At 33.7% G+C, this 20,725-nt stretch overlaps 1 protein-coding gene across 1 annotated transcript; it reads right to left on the bottom strand.

Annotated features, from left to right (window-relative positions):
- Positions 1 to 8,194: 8,194 nt before the first annotated feature.
- Positions 8,195 to 20,384, bottom strand: LOC123528162 (tripartite motif-containing protein 3-like). The gene is made up of 3 exons (XM_045307900.2): positions 19,642 to 20,384; positions 12,584 to 12,817; positions 8,195 to 9,333 (listed from the first exon to the last, which is right to left on the bottom strand). Exons 1-3 carry the CDS (start codon positions 19,670 to 19,672, stop codon positions 8,333 to 8,335), a joined length of 1,266 nt encoding a protein of 421 aa, XP_045163835.2. The 5' UTR covers positions 19,673 to 20,384; the 3' UTR covers positions 8,195 to 8,332.
- Between the last annotated feature and the right edge of the window lie 341 nt (positions 20,385 to 20,725).

Raw genomic sequence — 20,725 nt, 5'->3', positions numbered from 1 at the left:
TGTCCTCCAGTAAATGGCGCGTGCCCATGACGTTACACACAAATCGCGTAATTGGGTTCTCTTGTATAAAAGGGGTATATCATCTTGATCAGGATAAATAATATACACCAATCGGTGTAACGGGGGTAATATAAGAACAATAGAAAAACACTAAAGTTTTGATAACATTTTATTAAGAAAGTGCTACTGCTCATACCATGATGACAACTTTGTAGAACATTTTTCAGTAAACGAGAAATGTGCTTTGACCAGTCTCCCACCCATTTCTTAAAACCTGCCTTTAAAATGTGTTAAAACTGTTAGTCTTATTTCAGACACGTCCAGAAACGTTATCAAATATATCACGAACATTCAACTGGGTTATTTTATAACATACAATTATGTCATTTATGTTCCATGTTAATTGTATGAAACATCGTCACATTTGATATTTATCTTAGAGGAAATTTGTGTATGAGCCGTGCCATGGGAAAACCAACATAGTGGGTGTGCGACCAGCATGGATCCAGACCAGCCTGCGCATCCGCGCAGTCTGGTCAGGCTCCATGCTGTTCGCTTTTAAAGCCTATTGGAATTGGAGAAACTGTTAGCGAACAGCATGGATCCTGACCAGACTGCGCGGATGCGCAGGCTGGTCTGGATCCATGCTGGTCGCACACCCACTATGTTGGTTTTCCCATGGCACGGCTCGTATTATTTGCAATTATTTCATTGTCACTTTTTTTGTTGTTAAATGAAATGTCTTTTTTATTAAGCATTCTCCACTCAAACAGAAGATTTTCCTCAGTATGCCCGTTTTAACTTTCAGACAAATTTCAATAAAATAAAAAAATGGAAAACCACAGGTCGCCGAACACGACATAAACGAAAATGTTGCAGGCTCGGTTTTATTGAGCCTGTTCATGGACGGTAGTGGAATGATGCACAGAGTGCAATTCCATGAACAGCGGCGTATGGTCCCCGGATAGAATAATGCCTGTACCCTAAATGAGAAAACAATGGGCAGAACTAAACAATTGGAATTTAGACCTGTTTAAAATTTTACAGCAAAGTCGTGTTTAGATCACTTTTTAAGAGATGTAAAACTGGTCTTTTTTTTGAAACAAGTGATAATATTATCTACCGATCAATCGTATGCTCAATGTAAATGACATGCCCGGACTTCTCGTGCTTCTACTGTACTGTTACGGTTACGCATAACCTGTACGTTTAAAATTAATCGTAAGTGTGTCGACTCTTTGGCTCAGTGGTTAGAGCATTGGACTAGTTCCTGAGCGACCCGGGTTCGAATCCCGCCACAGGTACTTGGGATTTTTCGTCATAAGATTTTTCGTGTAAACAATAGAAGTAGGACAGGTCTGGTGTTTAAAGTGCTTATAGACCTCATCGAAACAAAGAAGTCGGTAGGTTGAAAATATGTAGCAGTATGCACAGTAACTTGATGTAGAGACAGTACCTAAAATTTTAGATTATGAAAATCAGTTAAAAAAATAATGCTGGTTGTTGATATGTAACATTTAAGACTGAATATAATATATAAATCTTGATTTGATCATTTTGAAGCATCTTATTTAAGATTTTCTGAAACTTCTTATTTAATTTTCATGTAGCTGCTCTTGCAGATAGTCCTACCTATCAAGTCATTGATAAATATTCAATCCCCAATTATACCTGGATTATTGCGAGAACTTATCTCAATGTAAAAAAGCTGTCAAATACATGATTATTGTGTGACATCAGAAAATGTTTTAAGTCTAATAAAATAAATTCAGATCCACTATCTAAGCGGAAATTTAGAAATAATGTTATTTGTACCACATCACACATTATATATAAAAACAAGAAAAAACTCTTCTTGTTTTTTATCATAAAAATTACAATGAAATGAATTATTACTAAGTTTTAACCATACATTTACTTTATTATGCCTATTAACTTGTGTCACACAGGTGTACAGGTAAAAGCAGGATAGGATTAATATTTGTGTCATTTATTGATCTCTAGTACTTTGTCTACTTGATGTATTATGGTGAGTTTAGACGGCACTTTGTTTCTACAGTGTGACACAGTTGTTATTCTATGTCTTTTAAACTGTACTAAAAGAGATCGGCTGAATAAGTTTGCAGATGAAGTTGTGAAACCTTAATTGTCCACCGGTAATCATTTAAAATAGTAGTATTATACTGGCATTATCAGAATGATTTACATAAAGTTCATGTAGGAGGGAAAGGGCCACTAAGGCTGTGGTGGGTCTTTAAAGACCTAGTGACCTACTTCTTTGTATATAAATTGTATAGATCTAAATCCTCGCAAAATAAACTGGGTCTCCAAGGTGAAATTTTTGTTATCAAAATTAGGATTCTATCATGTTCGGCTTGCTCAGAGTGTAGGAGACACAAAGGTCTTTCTTAATATTTTAAAACAGCGTCTAAGGGACATTTACATACAGGATTTGAACACATCTATAAATGAATCCAGCCGGGCACTATTTTACAAGAATATATTTGATTTTAGTTTCAGTAAATACTTAACAGTAATAAATACAAGGAAGTTTAGAATTGCATTAACAAGACTGAGGTTGTCATCGCATAGATTGGCTGTTGAGACTGGTAGATGGAGCCGTCCAAATAATATACCTTATGAAAATAGAATTTGTACTAACTGTCACATATTAGAAGACGAGTATCATTTTATCATTGAATGTCAGGAGTTTGTAGATTTAAGAAAACATTATATCAGGAAGTATTTCTGGCACCATCCAAGTTATTTTAAATTTTTGCAATTATTTATTTATGAAAATAGTAAAGATACTCGTAATCTCGCAACGTATATCTTTAAAGCTTTTGAAAAATGTTTAAATAGCTAATACACATGCTTGGGTTATCAAAATTGTCTCTCCCAAAGCTGTGTTATTACTGATACCTATGAATTACTGAAACAATTGTTAAACTTGTATTTACATATCTGCTATCTTGCCATACATGTTATATGTATTACTTTGTATGTATATTGAAGATATGCTGATGGATCTTGTTTGATTTATTGCATAATAAAGATTCTTCTTCTTCTTCTTCTTTTTTCACCAACAAAAACTTCATGAAAATCATTCTTATAAAACAGGTAATATACAGCTATACTACAAGTTTTCAGGTGGACAATAAATAATCTGCATTTACGAATTCAAGAAGTATAGGTAATTTAATACATGGTGATCAACTGAACGGCAGTATATGTTATATAATTAATGTCAACACAAACAAACTCACAAGCATTTCCAAGACACGAGTTTAAATTCCTTGCAATAATTTATTTCTCTTGTTATTAGCTAATGTTGTATATTTACACTAATTTACTAGAATAGATTTATTACTAGATTGTAACAATTCTAAGAATTTATACATACTTGTATGAGTATAGAAATAGCGTTTAATGAACTTTGTACGTAATTCTTTATAAACTCTGCATTTAAGAACAAAATGAAATTCATCTTCAATCTCATTAAGACCACATAACTGACAAATTCGTTCGTGTCTTTCTAACCTGTCTCTGCCATACCTGGCAGACTCTATACGTAACTTATGTGCAAATATACGAGTTTCGTTAAACAACTTCGTGATGTTTTGCATAATAGTATATTCAAATAATTTTCAATACCAAAATTTGTTTTAACATGTGAATATAAAGTGTTTAAAACATTATTTGCAGCAATGTCTGCACACCATGTTTGCTAAAAACAATATATAATATTTTGTTTAAAAAAGGGTACAAATGTTTTGGCTTCAAATTGACTTGGTAAAATATGATTGAAATTTAACTAAATACACTGATTTCTGTACATATTGCTACATTAATTCAATAAAATGTTAAGACATTAAACACATTGTCTTGGCCTAAGTCACTGTCAATTTGAAACTACATACTTGTTTTTCTCATATTGTTTCATGCAAATCATGTACAATTACCACCATGGAAATACGAAAGAATACACTTATTTTGTGACGCGTCTTTAAAAATTGATGGATTTTAATCCTTATCATGCTGGACATGACTGATTCTGCCACTGCGACCAGTGCAGACCAAGATCAGCCTGCACATTCAGGCAGTCTGATCATGGTCTGCACTGTTCGCCATTCAGTCAGTATTTTTTTTGGTAAGCACCCCTTTTTAAACAGTTTATGGAACTGTCCAAATTGAAAGATGGACAAGTTCAATATAGACATTCAGCAGGGTAAAGGTTAAGTAAATGTCTCATCAGCATTCTTTGAAGACAACGAATATTTTAGACATTACATCACAGAAATCTGTTGATCTTGCATTTAAGTTTGCATATGTCATATTAATTAATTCCATTTGTGAAACTACAATGACCACAATTAAAATAAGAGCTTATATTAACTGCCTTTTTGTGTTATCCTTGACATATAATGCTGATTAATTCATATATGTTTATCGTTTATGATGTGTATTAATATTAATTCTTACCATGTAATTGTACATTTTATGTTGAAATGAATCTATCTATCTATCTATGCACTTTTAATATTTCATAACAATAACGTCATTGTAAGAAGCGGAAACGAACGTGTTTCACAGGCGGTATAAAACACTAAATTCGATAAAGCTGACATACAGTGTGCATAGAAGATGCATGTGTCATCACCCGCAGTAAAATTTAATTGCCCGGCCATGGTTTAGTTTCTACGGTATATCACGATCCGGTTTAGTTTTATTGATTATATGCAAGTGTATTTATTGCATAATTAGTATGTTATTCAAGGAAATGCTCTAACCTAAAGGCATTGAAACGGCCTTTAAATAGACTTTCGATATAAAGTTACATAGATGCAGCTGTTATTTCATAGTTAGCCAAATTCAAATAAAGATTATTAATAAATACATTGGCCCAGTGCATGGAGAATTAGAATCTATATTATTCACTGAGTTGTTTTGTATTCTATTTTACATCTGCTAAACAGACTTTCAATTAGACATCACGGACCTGAGAAATGGAATTTATTAACCTTTACCCTGCTAAATTTCTAAAATGGTCTGGTCCATCATTCAATTTGGGCAGTACCATTTACTATTTGAAGGGGTGTTCACTAAATATTTATTGAATGAATAACGAACAGTGCAGGCCATGATCATGTGCAGGCTGATCTTGGTCTGCACTGGTCGCAAAGGCAGAATCACTTGCCGCCAGCAGGCTAAAGGTTAATGCGCACTTTTGTCATCGTTTGTACAAACAGGTAATTTTTTACCCTCCAAAGACGATATTTTAGGAAAATAAAACTATCTTAAAATCAACAAGGGCATATACATTACAACAACCTTCGACTGGAAGAACAAAAAAATGGCAAAGCTTTTTTCAAAAACTGCATAGAAAAAAGGACTTGTCTATCATTTACTGGTTCATGAACTGGACAATTCGCTTCTCTTTTCTTTCCTGCCGATGTCGTGTAATGTTGAGCATCAAAAGCTATTAACTCTCACTTGAGCACTCTTTAAGTGAAGTGAGGCGGCTGTAAAACTTCGGTCTCGGCCAGGCTTCTGCAGATGTCAATACACAAAATTTTTATGGTGAATCTATTTAATGTAATTTTAATGTAATTAAAAAGTCGTAGTTTATTTTTTGCTTGTATTCCTTTCACAGAAAGATATCGATGGAGACTTTCCAAAAATGCAGAAGAACATATTTGACTTACACTTTCGCTTCATCCCTTTCGTCATAACTGAACTAAGGTAGTTCTGCACATTCGGATCGATTTTCTTTTACAATGTAGAATTTGATTAAACTCTGATTTTTCAAAACTTTAGAATATACTTAGAAAAATCAGCAAATAAAAATGATAGGGTCGTGTGCTTGATTTTTTGCTAGACTGATTTGAACAATTTGGACCTCACGCATTTTTTCTTAATGGGAGTCTATGGTAAAATCATAACTTTTATAACATTTTCGCGAATAGAACTTTTTCTACATTGCAGATTCTAATGACACTTCAGTTGCAGTTGTAAATAAACATATGGCCTAAAATGTGGTGGAATAAAATATATAGGCCCATGTCCTTATTTTTGAGATATTTGACCATGATTAAAGTGAACCGCACATTTCACGCTAGTTTTAAGACATTGTTTTGAATTATTTAACGTGTCAGATGTTTTAATATCATATTTTAACTTTAGAAAAATAGTAACGGTGCCATTGTAATAAATTTACTCACAGGTTGCAATCAATTCATAAAATGATTTCCATTTCCGTACGCCGAATCCGGGCTTTATTGTACGTTTTCCGGATAAATGACGTTACGCTATCACTGCCGGTTTATCAAACCTTAGTGGGATATGCCGGGTATTTGAATGCAATGACACAGCCTGTGTACACTTTGAGCCATTAAAATTGAGCTTCTGGTAAATATGGCACGTCTTCAAACTGAGAAGAAGTGTCCGTTTGTTTTCTGTATTTCTTTTATTTTCTGTTGGAATCATGAAGCCCTTCAAATGTATCTGTATAAAAGAGTTACGTTAAAACTGATGCATGAGAGCGTGTGGGTGTTGTACATTTCGTTACCTTTAGCACTTTCGAGTGGTACTTAATTCTTTTCCACACGTTTCCTCAATTACCAGTTTCCGTTATATCACTGAGCTCATCAGCATAGTGACATTATTTCGCTTCACTGTTATTACACATGTCACACTTACTCATGCGTCATTTATGTCTTGACACTTTTCTAGACGACAATTTAATTCAAGACAACTTCTATTTTCATACAAACACTGGCAAGACACAACATTGACTGAACCTAAATATATAGTCTGCTAAGAGTGTTTTGGTTTGGTACATGCTAATTAACAAGGAGTTTTTTTTTGACATACAGTGTGTCAAATATTCTTCAGGATATAAGGATATCAACGATGTAAAAAGCATCAGATAAACGTTTTTATCACATGTTTGACGTCGCGGGAGTGTAATAAAGCCATTAAATAAAAATGATAATACACTAGTGAAATAAAGCTTTGACGTCGACGTCATTTATAGTATAAGAGACGTGATCAAACTGACTTGTTTATATAGTAAAAGAAATTCGAATTTTTAATGTTTCGACAAGAAAGGCTAACATGTGATAAAAAGAATATTACATTTGTGACATTCCACATTGAATTTATTAAACTCGTTGAATAAAATTAATAAAATGCTCGGCACAGCCTCGCATTTTATTATTTTATTTAACTCGTTTAATAAATTCAATATGAAAAGACACTCATGTAATATCCTCTATTTATTAACTTCAAATGTGATCATTTGAAAAAACAGTAATCGAGCTCTTGTTCAGCCAGTTAGGTTTTTACTAAGACAAACTTACCTGGGCCTATCTTACCTCGTGGTACAGTGGCTGAATTATTAAATGAAATAAACCATATGTTCATAAATAATTGAAATACATTAAGATTGTCATTAAATATAACTTAATAATAGATTTATTTGTGCTGATGATAAAGTTATCAAACCGTAGGATGTGTGGATATGATAAATATGTAATTACATGCCTAAATTACATATCTGAAAATTTTAGCCGCACCATGAGAAAACCAACATAATGTTGTTCGCTTCCAAAGACTATTGCAATTAGAGAAACCGTGGATCTATGCTGGTCGCAAACGCACTATGTTGGTTTTCTCATGGTGCGGCTCAATTATGGTTATCGAACATTCTAACGCCGCCTCACCCGCCCCCACACACTCATCGATGTTTTGTTTGGGCAACATATTTGTTTTTATTTTTTACAGTGTATTTATCAAATTTCTTATGCATTTTCACAAATATGTTGTTTATAGTATATCAAAATTTCAACAAAATCAAATAACGCAAAGAAGACTTGTCTGTGCTTTTACGACCTCTGTCCAATTTTAAAAGTAAAGAAATGCACGTAAAAGTTATGTTTCTATAGAATGGGCAAATGTCTGTTGGGATACAGAGGTAAAGAAATTGACTATTCGTTGTAACATAGTCAAATTTAATTTAATCCCAAGATAGGACAATATAAGGAAGTTCTGTGTCTCGTCAAACTTTCATTGACTCCTCTTCTTGTTACGAAACTTCACCCGTTTGCAAATTGTAGATATTTATGTGCATTTTGTGAGTTGTTAAAATTGGGTTCAGACCGTAGAAAAAAAGAATTATTATTAGTAACACTCGATTTTGGTGAATATTCACACTTTATTTTCAACATGATTTTCTAAAAAAGTGAACAAATTCAAAAATGTTATCTGAATAATAAGACATTTATTGACAAGGGTATCTGAGGGCGTTAAACGTTTCGTATTGTATCTTTTTCTAAACATAATGTATAATATTAGAATATTCATAATCTAAAGCATCTGAAAGTTTATACACGAGAATTTCGTTCGCCTTCAGGTGGCCATGAGATATGTACATATATAGATCGTGGCTGATCGTCAGTCCTTGTGGATGAACCAGACCGTGCTCTGACGTCACAACATGGCGGATGAATACTCCCTCCCGCGAAAACATTGATATCCGGCTGTTATAATGGTCGGATACAAAGATATCACCGTATTTGTTTGTACTTACACCGTATGGACATTTTAACTGCCTATCGCCGTTTCCAAAAGAACCGAACGAACGTATGAAATTTCCATCTGAGTCAAACACTTTAATCTTATGATGTCCGCAATCAGATACAATAATTTCTCCAGTTATAGAGACACAGACATAACGTGGTGAATTGAAACATTCTTCCTGTATAAAAGAATTTCCCAGAAAGCGAATAAATGTTCCATTTTTGTCGAACATGGAGACTTTATCAATGACAGAGTCACAGACAATAAAATTTCCATAGTTGTCGACAGCAAGTCCTGTTGGGCGCACAAAATATTTTTGACCAAATTCGTCGATAAATTCTCCTTTTATGTTAAACAACTTTACACATCTTTCTTTGCATGAAGTCACAGCAATGTTGCCATCCGTGGTAACTGCAGTTGCCCAGGGCTGTTTTATTTCATCTGGCGAAAATATTGTCACAGAGGATGTAACGTTGCTGCAAATTTGTAAACGGTCATTTATCAAATCAGTTATAAGAAGTTCTCCATTTGAAAAACACGTGATATGTTTGGCGTCTTGGTAATCCCCGGCATTGGTTCCTTTTTTCCCAAATGCTGAGACAAACACATCATTGTGGTTTAATTCCGCATTTTTAAATATTGTATTTACATAACTATGATTATGTGTGTCATTTTCAGAAATGGAAGAAGTCAACAAACTGAATTCCGAGCAGCGTGTCTTCCTTTCTGTCTTTTTATTTGCATCTGCATCATCTAAATGAATGAAGAAAAACACAGTATTGTTAGGATAACTTTGATCGCATTGATTAGAATCGGTTTTTACTTTCTTGAGAACTAATCCCCAATGACAGCGTGATTCCCGCACAAACGTGAGGACACGTCCATTTCGTGATAATTGATAAAATAAGAAGTCAAATTGTTTGTACATAACTTCACAAGTACATATCAGTAGTTGTTTCATTTCAACTGCTGGCAAAGGTAAAATGCAGATGTCAATACCAAACTATCAACTCGCTTTTGAAGCAACCCGTCTGTAATATTTTTCTATTACAGCTTCTTTTAGTTATGGGCCTACTTTGCAAATGCGTGGCTCTGAGGCTGTGTTTTTGGTGCTCTGTGCTTCCGAGAAATCTACCATGACCTATCATCTTTTGTGAGATGAGGTTTAATTTTGTTTTTCAGATTTTTGTTCTTTTTTGCTTTTTTTTCTTGTTTGTCATAAATTCTATTCTCGTAATTTTTGTTTCTTTATTTGATGGCTTCTTTTTGTTTATACGCCTCTGTTCAACATATGTTCATTATTCAGTTTCTATTTACTAGTATATGTTTAACTAATATCTTTGATATGATACCAAACTTTTCTCATCTGCCATATTGTCTTTGTGACATACAGAAAATGAAGGAATCTAAAGTTTTGATGCAAAAAACAAAAAGAAAATTAACTGCCGTCGCTGAGTTTGTTTCTTACCTACGCGGCAAAAGATCTGTTGAACACAAACAGTGTGCTTCATCTCTAAGCTAATTTGTAACTGGTACGAAAACTAGAAATATTTAGATTTTGACAAATTACAAAAATGTTGAATTTCCCTATGCTTTATTTGATTCTATCTGTAGTTATGTTTGTAAACATCACGTTACTGATGGGGCAGAGTACTATGCCCCAACGATAACGTGACGTTAACAAACATAACTATAAATGAGCCGTGCCATGAGAAAACCAACATAGTGGGTTTGCGACCAGCATGGATCCAGACCAGCCTGCGCATCCGTGCAGTCTAGTCAGGATCCATGCTGTTTGCTTTTAAAGCCTATTGGAATTGGAGAAACTGTTAGCGAACAGCAAGGATCCTGACCAGACTGCGCGGATACGCAGGCTGGTCTGGATCCATACTAGTCGCAAAGCCACTATGTTGGTTTTCTCATGGCACGGCTCAAATAGAAACGAAGCATAGGGAATGCAACATTTTTGTAATTGGTCAAAATGTAAAAAATGTCGAATTTTCGTACCAATTACAAATTAGCTCAGTGGGAAGTCAGATCTTTTGCCATGTTGGTTCGAAACTCAGTGATGGCAGTTAATTTTCTTTTTACTTTTGCATACAAAAATGATTCCTTCGTTTTTCTCTGTGACACAATGACAGAGAAATATCTGAAGCCTATATGGCTGATGAGAAAAGTTATATGATACGAGTTAAATGCATGTACTAAACATATACATAGAAAGTGAATAATGAACATATGTTACATAAAGACATATTTGCAAATACAAACCATGAAAGAAATAAACGAAGAATGCGGAAATAGATTTGAAAACGGGTAGGAAAAACAGAAAAAAATGATAAAAATCGTCATGAGGATTCGAATTCATACCAAACCGATTTGATGTTGCAATACACTTATTGGACAGTTGAAAATGAAATAAAGTCTGATGTGTACTTGTCAATTATTGCACAAACAATATGAATTGTTATTTTATCTATTATCATGAAATGGACGCGTCCTCGCGTTTGCGCGGGAATCACGTTATCATTGGGGATTAGTATCAAATATGGTACAGGATTAAATTCCAGTATCAACCGCTAAGTTCCACTCCCAGTCCCAAAAAAATGCATATAGGTTGTAAAACATAAAGTCAACAGAGACAAATCTAAGTTTAATTAACAAGGTTGAGCATTGCCTGGAAATATTCGACAGCAAAACACCCACATTAATCCCCTTAACGTTCCAAAATCATTTATAAAAGTTAGTTGCATCCCATTCACTCGTGATGGCAACATGCTTGTACATGTATATACACAAAGAAGAAAACTCGTATGTACACAGCAACAAAAGAAACGTCCATCAAACCAGGACAGAAGACAGAAATCAAAACAGCTCAGTTGTCTTACTTTTTAAGACGTATAGATAATCATCTCTCCCACCAGACACAATTAAATGAAAGCAAAGTGTCCAACTGTAAATGGACAGAACAACAAACGAGCGGTTTTCATACTTCCAACGCATCTTTTTAAAGATTTTATAAACTAACACAACAGGTTTTCTTTACTGCTGATGTGACCCAAGACTCTTTGTACTCGGGGTCACTGTTGTCATTCAAAGTATTTGTATATAAGGATCTTACATGCCTGCCTGTGTAAGACGGGGTTTTCCCTACCCGAGGGACAGTGTGGAATGGAAAACCGAGCGTGAGCGAGGTTTATTTTGTCCATGCTGTCCCGAGGGTAGGGAAAACAGCTGTCTTACACAGGCAGACATGTTAGATCATTTTTCTTGCCTATCGTGTTCAAAATAGATCGTGGAGACAAATAGATTTGGGTATTTCCCGACATTATTTATAAAGTTTATGACGTCACAATGTTACCAGTACTATGTGACGTCACCTTAGTGCACGCTATTTTAGACAAAGTTTTTCCCTAGGGAAAGACAGGAATATCTATCCCCGGCGCGTGCTCGGATAAATGTATACTTTCCCCGCTAGGTAGGCAAGAATAAAAGAGTCCAGCACGGATCGATGCTAAACAGCGTGCGGGTTGATGCACGCTTCATTATACTCGTTCAAACCGAGGCTGCTATTATTTTGCTTGGTTGTCTGCTATGTTCTTCTTATAGATCTTACCAACTATCACAACAACTGCCTTCGAGTAAAAGTGGCGGCGATAAAAAGCCTGGCCGTACTTGGACTAAGTGTTTTCATGTTTTCCGGTCCTTTGGGATCTGTATGACAGTGTTCCGCTATAGCCACTGCTAGCGGCGGGAGAGTTGTCTTACCTTAATAACAGTTTCATTTTCTTCCAAAGTTCTTCTTACTGATTTTATTGGATAGGAGAAAGAACATGACCCAGAATCTTACGTAATCAGGTAGTGATATACCATCAGTACATGGCATTCTATTTGTGGAGTTAATCCTTTGAGATTTTTATATCGGTAAGTGAGCTTAAAACAACCGCTTGCCTTATCTGAGAGGAGCTTCTTTCCTTTTTAAAAATAGTATAAAAGTGCTCACCTGTAATTTCAGCAAAATCGTCCTCAGTTTTGTGTCTACTGTGCCAAACTGAGTCAAATGTTACCCTTCGATCTAAAGTCCGTCTAATTGCAAGAGGATTAGTAATATCAACTGGTTGCTCATATCTCCATTGGTCAAATCTTGAGGAGGATGGAGATACAGCCGGCCAACTCGTCTGCCGATCTATACCACTTAGACCTATTCCGCTAAAAACACTGAGGCGTCTCAAGACCGCTGAAATGAAAACCGAGCTTATATCTAAAAAAGTTGTTAATTTATTTGTTAAAGTATGTTTTTTTGCTTGCAGATACATATCAAATAAATCTTTTAGGGGCAATTTGCATAGGTGCTTGTCCAGTCATTCAGCTCTTATCAATAAATGGCAAACTTTAAGGGGGCTCGCGGCCGGATGGTTAAAGTCACTTACTTTAAATGACTTACCCATCACCGATGTGGGTTCGAAACCTCTCTAGTGGTGCAAAATTATTTTATGAGAGGAAGCCATCCACCTGGCTTTTGGAACATGGTTGGTTTTATCCAGGTACCTGCCTATGCATGAAACAATGCACGGCTGAGTATCTGACGTTGCCGTAACGTTATCGAGGTATACTAATCTGTCTGCTATAATGTTCCTTGGTTGCGTTGAATGTTTCTACAGGATCATTTCACAGATTTTATTACCTATCACAACATCAGTCTTTGAGTGCTGTGTGGTGGCGGCTGTAAAAAGTCTTCCTGTACTTGGACTCTGTTATATTTTCTGGTCCTTTGGGATCACAGAGTACATTCATTTATACTATAATTGGATTCCGATCAAGCCGGTGCTAGGGGTCGTGAGGGGTGTTGCACATTTCATTACCTCTCATGAACAGACTCTGAAACCGAGTTTGCTATTATGTTGCATGGTTGCGTTCTATATTTCCAAAATATCTCTTTCGCAGACTTTATTATCTACTCTGACATTGCTGGGAACAACAAATGTCAAACACTTAGTAAATGCATGCTGCCTTATTGCCTTTTCTGCAGCAGGCATTAAAAATATTTTGCCAAACATATTGTTTCTCAAAGACATTATATAAATATTGCATTCCTGAGAGGGTGATATGAAAAATGTCACCCCTCGAAATATGAATTTAGACCTCAGCTGGCGCCTCGTTAGATATGCATATCTCTCGCGGTGAACAGTTTTCATATCATCTTTCATTTCAACGTTGCACCTATGCCGAAATCGACAGCTGTAACATTCGAAAACGGCGATAACTTTAAATAAAGTTGTTTTCGAAATTTTTGGCACAGAGAGCAAATCTTACAAAAAAATACCCAGAAAAAAATGGTAGGGTTAAGACATGCATGAACACCAGAAAAAGTAATTTAATCCTATAATATATATAAGCGCCTCTTCAAAACTGATCGTCCCAGTCTTTTAATCAATGCGAAAGTATCAATCTCTCAGCAGTAGATCAATTATGAAAAATAATATCACATGCGCAGAAAAACAAACTAGCGCTGTTGCTGGGATCAGATCGCACAAGAAAGCCGCGGGGTATTGTTGTAAAATTCCAGGATTACAAAGACCACGAAAAGGTTTCGCAAAAAATATCATACGAAGAGGACACAAAAATATTCAGGGATATATAGGTGTTCACATGTTTGGTAATAAAGCACAGAACACTAATAGAGGACGGTATAGCGGCGGACTTTCGCTATATTATAAACACTCTCTTAAAGAAAAAAAAGCCATAGAACAAAATCAGCATGGAATTTTGTGGATACAGTTATCAACAATATGTTTAGTTTTAATGAAGATGTCTTTTTATGTTATGCCTATATTTTACCCACTAACTCTGTTGTTATTAAACAACGCGAATTTGATTTTTTTGAGCAAACTGAATCTGACGTCAATGGGAAAACTCTTTGGTTAAGGGGATTTGAACTCTAGAACGTCTAATCTCTCAGATATATTACACTATGACCTGTTAAACTTCGTTGACATTCCCGCACGTGTTAATAATGATCACGTCATAGTCGCGAATGATCGTCGTCTGCTCGATCTTTGCAAAAGTTCATCTCTTCTGATATGGCAACGGATAAAAGCGAAGAATTTTCTTTCCATTTATTAAATGGGTCAAGTACTGCCGATTATTTTCTTTTAGATAAAGATGACTTTAAGTATATTTCATATTTTGAACAAAATCATTTTTCTGACCACTCGGGTATACACATTGATTTAATCGCGAAATATACAAGTACAAAGTCGCGAAACCAAAACTAATCTTTGAAGATTGAAAAGTGTCTAAAGTGGGATGTGTCTATTAATGTATTTATTCGTACGTTCAATAGCGAATAACGAACAGGAATTATTATCATTTGCATCTCAGATAGAGAATACAGACAATAATATTGATAATATAGTCGAACATTTTGTTGATTTTATATAAAACAAGAAATATCTTTAAAAATGATGGTCGGCGAATTGTAATAAGGAAAAAGTTTATGAATTTTTCATCTAACATTCATCTTTCATCTAACATTTTTCAAATTGCAAAACTAAACACCGCACTTTAACAATTTAAATGGTTCTCTTTTAATTTTTCGCAAAGGTTTCGTAGGGTTGCAATTTTGTTTCGTTTATCCTTAGACGAATAATTACAGCAGTAGTTTGATGAAGATTCATGAAGCGGTTCATGAGAAGAGGTCATTAAACGTGTCTATATTTTTACCTAAATTGGTCCCTATCCCCATTTGTAACAAAATAGCAGGAGACCTTACGATATTGTTACACATCGAGTTTGATAAAAATCCATTACATTTTAGTGGTTAATGCGAAGAACGGCATATCTACTTTTAGCTATAGTGGTCCCTAATAGGGCCCAAGTCGCTATATAAATAAATTTGGAAGAGGACCTTATATTGATGCTCCAGACCAAGTATGACAAAGATCCACCAAGCTGTTCATGAGACGCTGTATAAAGGCATTTCTAGTTTTAGCTCTAGCAGCCCCTAAAAGGGGTCAAATGTCCCAGCTGAACAAAGTTGGCTGTGGGCCTAATAAAGATGCTACAAATCAAGTTTGATTAGAATACATGAGAAAAAATCAATTAAAGGATTTTTTTATTTATTATTTTTATTTATTTCTAAAATAGGCCAACTGATCCCGCTTTAACAAATGCATATTCGCTATTCATGAATCTTTGGACAATGACGTCAAACCTATTAAAAAGTGAAGGTCAAGCAAAACATACAATTGTTATTATTTCAATATTTCTGTTTCATAAGCAAAGTTTGACCGTAGTCATATCACATAGGTAAACTGTATGCAGCGTACCTTCATTTCAGTGTAATGAGATTCAGTTATTATATAGCATATATATAATGAAACAGATTTCAACTGAGCTCAATATTTGCATACCATACTAAAGAAAAATATTCATATATAATAAATCAGTTAAATAATTTAAAACAAATATACCAAAGCAAACAAGTACTCATTTTAATATGCAATCTGAATAAGTCACAAAAGCAAGAAACCTTTTCATATACAGACGACAATTGTAACAAGGAAAATCTTTTAAAAAGCACTTCTCTACATAAAAGACTCTTATCACACCCTTATTCATGTGATACGCAGACCGTATTCAGCTCTTTCTGGTATTTGAACAGGTTTTTTATCATATTTATTAAGCTTACTTATCATTTTGAGATATATCAATATTCTTGCTAAATATACTGAGCCAAAGTTAGCTTTAAAACTGTGAACAACGTCGTTTAGGATAAACGCTTTGTCTACATTTCACTCAGCGTAGCACAATCAACAGAGTGAAAGAAATTGACACTCTCGTCCAATCAGGCAGAGTGTTGCATAAATCTTCCATTTTGATAAATTATCTATAATGCGTTATCAAGTAGTTTGATTTGCAAACTGAAGTCACGTGGCATAGGTAACGAAAACGAATTTAGACGGCGTCGCCGAAAAATGCTTACAACGCTTAAGCTTTCGGTAAAACATACAAGTCAAATACTAATACTTGGTTTAACGCGGACTGCTATAATGCGCGAAAATTATATAAACTACCGATAGTATTTTTATAGATATATTCTATTGTCCACTTCCAAAAGTTTTCACGTCACTAAATGCTTTCTCTCTGCAAACAACCTGCATACATAAGAAGTATAACCATTTCTGAGTGGAACTACATCGCCTGTTTTTACAAATAAGGTCTTCAATTTCTTATAGAAAGTAGATAATCAGCTTACCCTCTTTCTTTGTTTACATTTCTCGTATAATCCGCCTCGGAAGTATCATTGGCACTTTATTCGACTCACCTCCTTAAAGAGAGGGAGCCAGTGTTTACAGGCCGTGTTATGTTATCATTGTAATATTGGGATGGTAGAAAATTAATAGCATTTCTTACTAGTCTGTCCGAAATACAGAAATCTAAGAACGCGATTTTTTAATCCTTATTATTGTAGATGGCCAAACATGAAAAAAATTGTTGAATTATTAACACGTGACTCCAGAAAAAAATTATATATATATATATATATATATATATATATATATATATATATATATATATATATATATATATATATATATATATATATATATTTTGCTTTTCAGCAACGTAATACAAACGATGTTAATTAATTACCGTACAATATCTAACATTGTTTACCGTACAATCTCTAGCATTATTTACCGTACCATCTCTAACATTGGTTACTTTACAATAATTATCTAACATTGTTTACTGTACAATCTCTAGCATTGTTTACCGTGCAATCTCCAACATTGTTTACCGTGCAATCTCTAACATTGTTTACCGTGTAATCTATAGCATTGTTTACCGTACACACTATCATTGTTTACTATACACTGTCTAACATTGTTAACTGTACAATATCTAGCAGTGTTTACCGTACAATCTCTAGTTTTCCATATTGTTTATCGTACATTGTCTAACACTGTTTACCGTAATCTCTAGCATTGTTTACCGAACAATCTCTAATACAATCTCTAGCATTGTTTACCGTACAATCTCTAGAATTGTTTACTGTACAATCCCTAATATTGTTTACCGTACAATCTCAAACATTGCTTACCATACAATATCTAGCATTGTTTATCGTGAAATGTCTAGCACTGTTTATTGCGCAATCTCTAGCACTGTTTACCGTACACTGTCTAGCATCGTTTACAGTACATTGTCTAACATTGTTAACAGTACAATCTCTAGAATTGTTTATCTAACAACCTCTAGTACAGTTTCTAGCATTGTTTACCGTACATTGTCTAACTTAGTTTACCTATCAATCTCTAGTACAATCTCTAACATTGTTTACCGTACAATCTCTAACATTGTTTACCGTGCAATCTCAAACATTGTTTACCGTACAGGATCAAGCATTGTTTATCGTGCAATATCTAGCACTGTTTATCGTGCCATCTCTAGCACTGTTTATCGTGCAATCACTATCATTGTCAAGTTTTCCCACCCAGAATACAATTTTCAATAAAACATCTCGTTTCACAATGTTTTTACCATGTGAATTATTGTTCTTCTATGGAAATTCATGTCTTCATTACAGGTTTATTGTATTTTTATATTATATGAGGTTGTATTATGACATTTGATGCTAATAAAATTGTGTTATGTTATTTTATGTTATGTTAATTGATATGAAATTACGGATCATATCACATGCACAGAATTCGATATAACGATTTTGCGCATGAGATACAAAATCACTATGGAATATGATATATTATTCAAGTTAAACTAATGGGAAATTTGCATTGGCCATTTATATGAGGTATAATAATTATTGTTGCATAAGAATGACCTCTCGTAGCCAAGGTTTTACCAATGACGGACATGATGACGTAAGTTGACGATAGTACAAATTAATATAATAAAATCAATTGTGGAATTTAAACTTGTTACCATGTAACAAATATCTGTCTTAATCTCCATAAAAATTAGTTTCGAGGTCAGCAATGATTTTGTACTTTTAATGGTGGAACGGTCTATTATTTATGTAATATATACATATAAGGTTGATTCAATGCGTTTAATATGAGACAATGATTAATTTTAAGTAACATTAATTATATCGCCTTAATAGCATCGACAGTCACCTACATAGCAATATGTATAATTTGTGAGTGAAATAGTTGCTGTCTAATTTTATTATAAATTTTTCATCTATAGCCTAGCTCTATGTGAAATCTTTCTATTCTTTTGAGAGAAACAGATAAAATAAATAACAATGAATACTACCTTTAGTTTCAAACATACTACCTTTAGTTTCAAACAAGTAATATAAAGTATCTTATGGAATACATAATCAATATTCTATACGCATGCGCAAATAAAGTGTGTTTTAATCGTATCTAATGCTTGTCAAGAAAAAAAAAGTTATTTTTATTATAACTGTGGACGCTGACTTCAAGAATCCACTGACACGGCTGGCGAAATTACAGACACCGCCGATGAAACATTTTGAATTGTATTTTGCATTGAAATGAAATTAATATTTGTACATGACAATAATCAGAAAAAAATATTATATCAAAAAATCATTATTATTGTGAAATAAAAAAAATATATAAAAAAAAATGGCGTCGACGGTGTATTGAACTCATGAAGCCTGCGTGACTAGCAGCCGCGCAACCAATACGCCACTCTAAATAGTTATAACACGCAATGGTTCTAATCTAAATAATGTGAAGAAAATCAGCACTATCAGAAACTCCCTAATATACTTAATATATGATCTTTAGTCCTCTTCGGTATATTGACAAAGTATTGTTACATTTTTTAATTCATTTTATTTCTATTAAAGTCTGAACACTCTTTAACTCCGACAGATCATTCAAAACATTAAAGTTTAATCTAATTCATTAAAAAAAAAACATTTATATTTTTAATCATTTAATTCAATATCAAGATTTAAAAATTGGAATTCAAAAATAAAATGCAAACTTTAAAAGAAAACATCTTGCAAAATATAAATTAAACAGATATGTTAATCAATACAACATAAGGAAAACTAACCCTTTTTAACTTTCTTGGCACTGGAAGACATTTTAAATCTTCTTTTTAACAGTTTTCACAGTCCGTAGCAAATGTTGAACTTAAGCTGTTTACTTGTGATCCAAACCGCTCACTGATGTGCATTATAATGTATAACTTAGCATCCTGCGTTTATTACTCCAGGTTTTAACTATATCGGATATGGAAGGTGTCACAAGGTGTGCACATTTGTGACTTAAAAATGTTTGATGACTAAAAAGCAATTACTCTATCCATAAAAATTACATGCGCAAAAAGAGAGTAGACCAATTGTTCATCTTCATTTATCACAGTTAATTTGTTCAAAAGTTTTGTTCAATCTTGTTTTACATATTTAAAAGTATACTTATGAAATAAAGGCCATGAAAAATAAAGATTCTACTTACACTCAATCTTAATTAGTAACACAAATTTAATGTTAATTTGCGTGAATGTACAAGCATTTAAGGCAATAATTTACTGATTTCTACATAAACATTTAAAATATAAATACATGAAATATTATAAATTCCATTGTACAGAATTAAAACAACATATAGACATAGTACTAGAGATCAGTTAATGACACACATAATAATCCTTCCCTGCATTAACCTGTACACCTGTATGACACCAATTATTAGGAAGAATGAAGTAACTGTATAACTGTATGGTTAAAAACTTAGTTATAAGTCATATCATTGTAATGTCAAATTTCATTGTAAATGCTGAAGAGTTCTTTCTTGTTTTTTTTATATATGATATGTAATATGGTAGAAATAACATTATATCTAAATCTCAGCTTAAATCGTGGATTTAAATTAATTTTATTACACTTAAAACATTTTCTGAGGTCATACAATAATAATCATATACTAACAGTTTTTTCCATTGCGTTAAGTTCTTCCCGCAACAATCCAGGTATAATTGGGGATTAAATATTGATCAATGACTTGATAGGTAGGACTATCTGCACGAGAGGATACATGGAAACTGATAAAAAGTTTTAAAAAATCTTAAACAAAATGCTTCAGAATGATCAAATCAAAACTTATGTATTATATTCCGTCTTAAATGTTATATTTAA

Source organism: Mercenaria mercenaria, chromosome 14, assembly GCF_021730395.1.
Source record: "Mercenaria mercenaria strain notata chromosome 14, MADL_Memer_1, whole genome shotgun sequence".
Lineage (NCBI taxonomy): Eukaryota > Metazoa > Mollusca > Bivalvia > Venerida > Veneridae > Mercenaria > Mercenaria mercenaria.
Note: the sequence above shows the minus strand (reverse complement) of the source record. Positions and strands in the feature narration are given on the sequence as shown.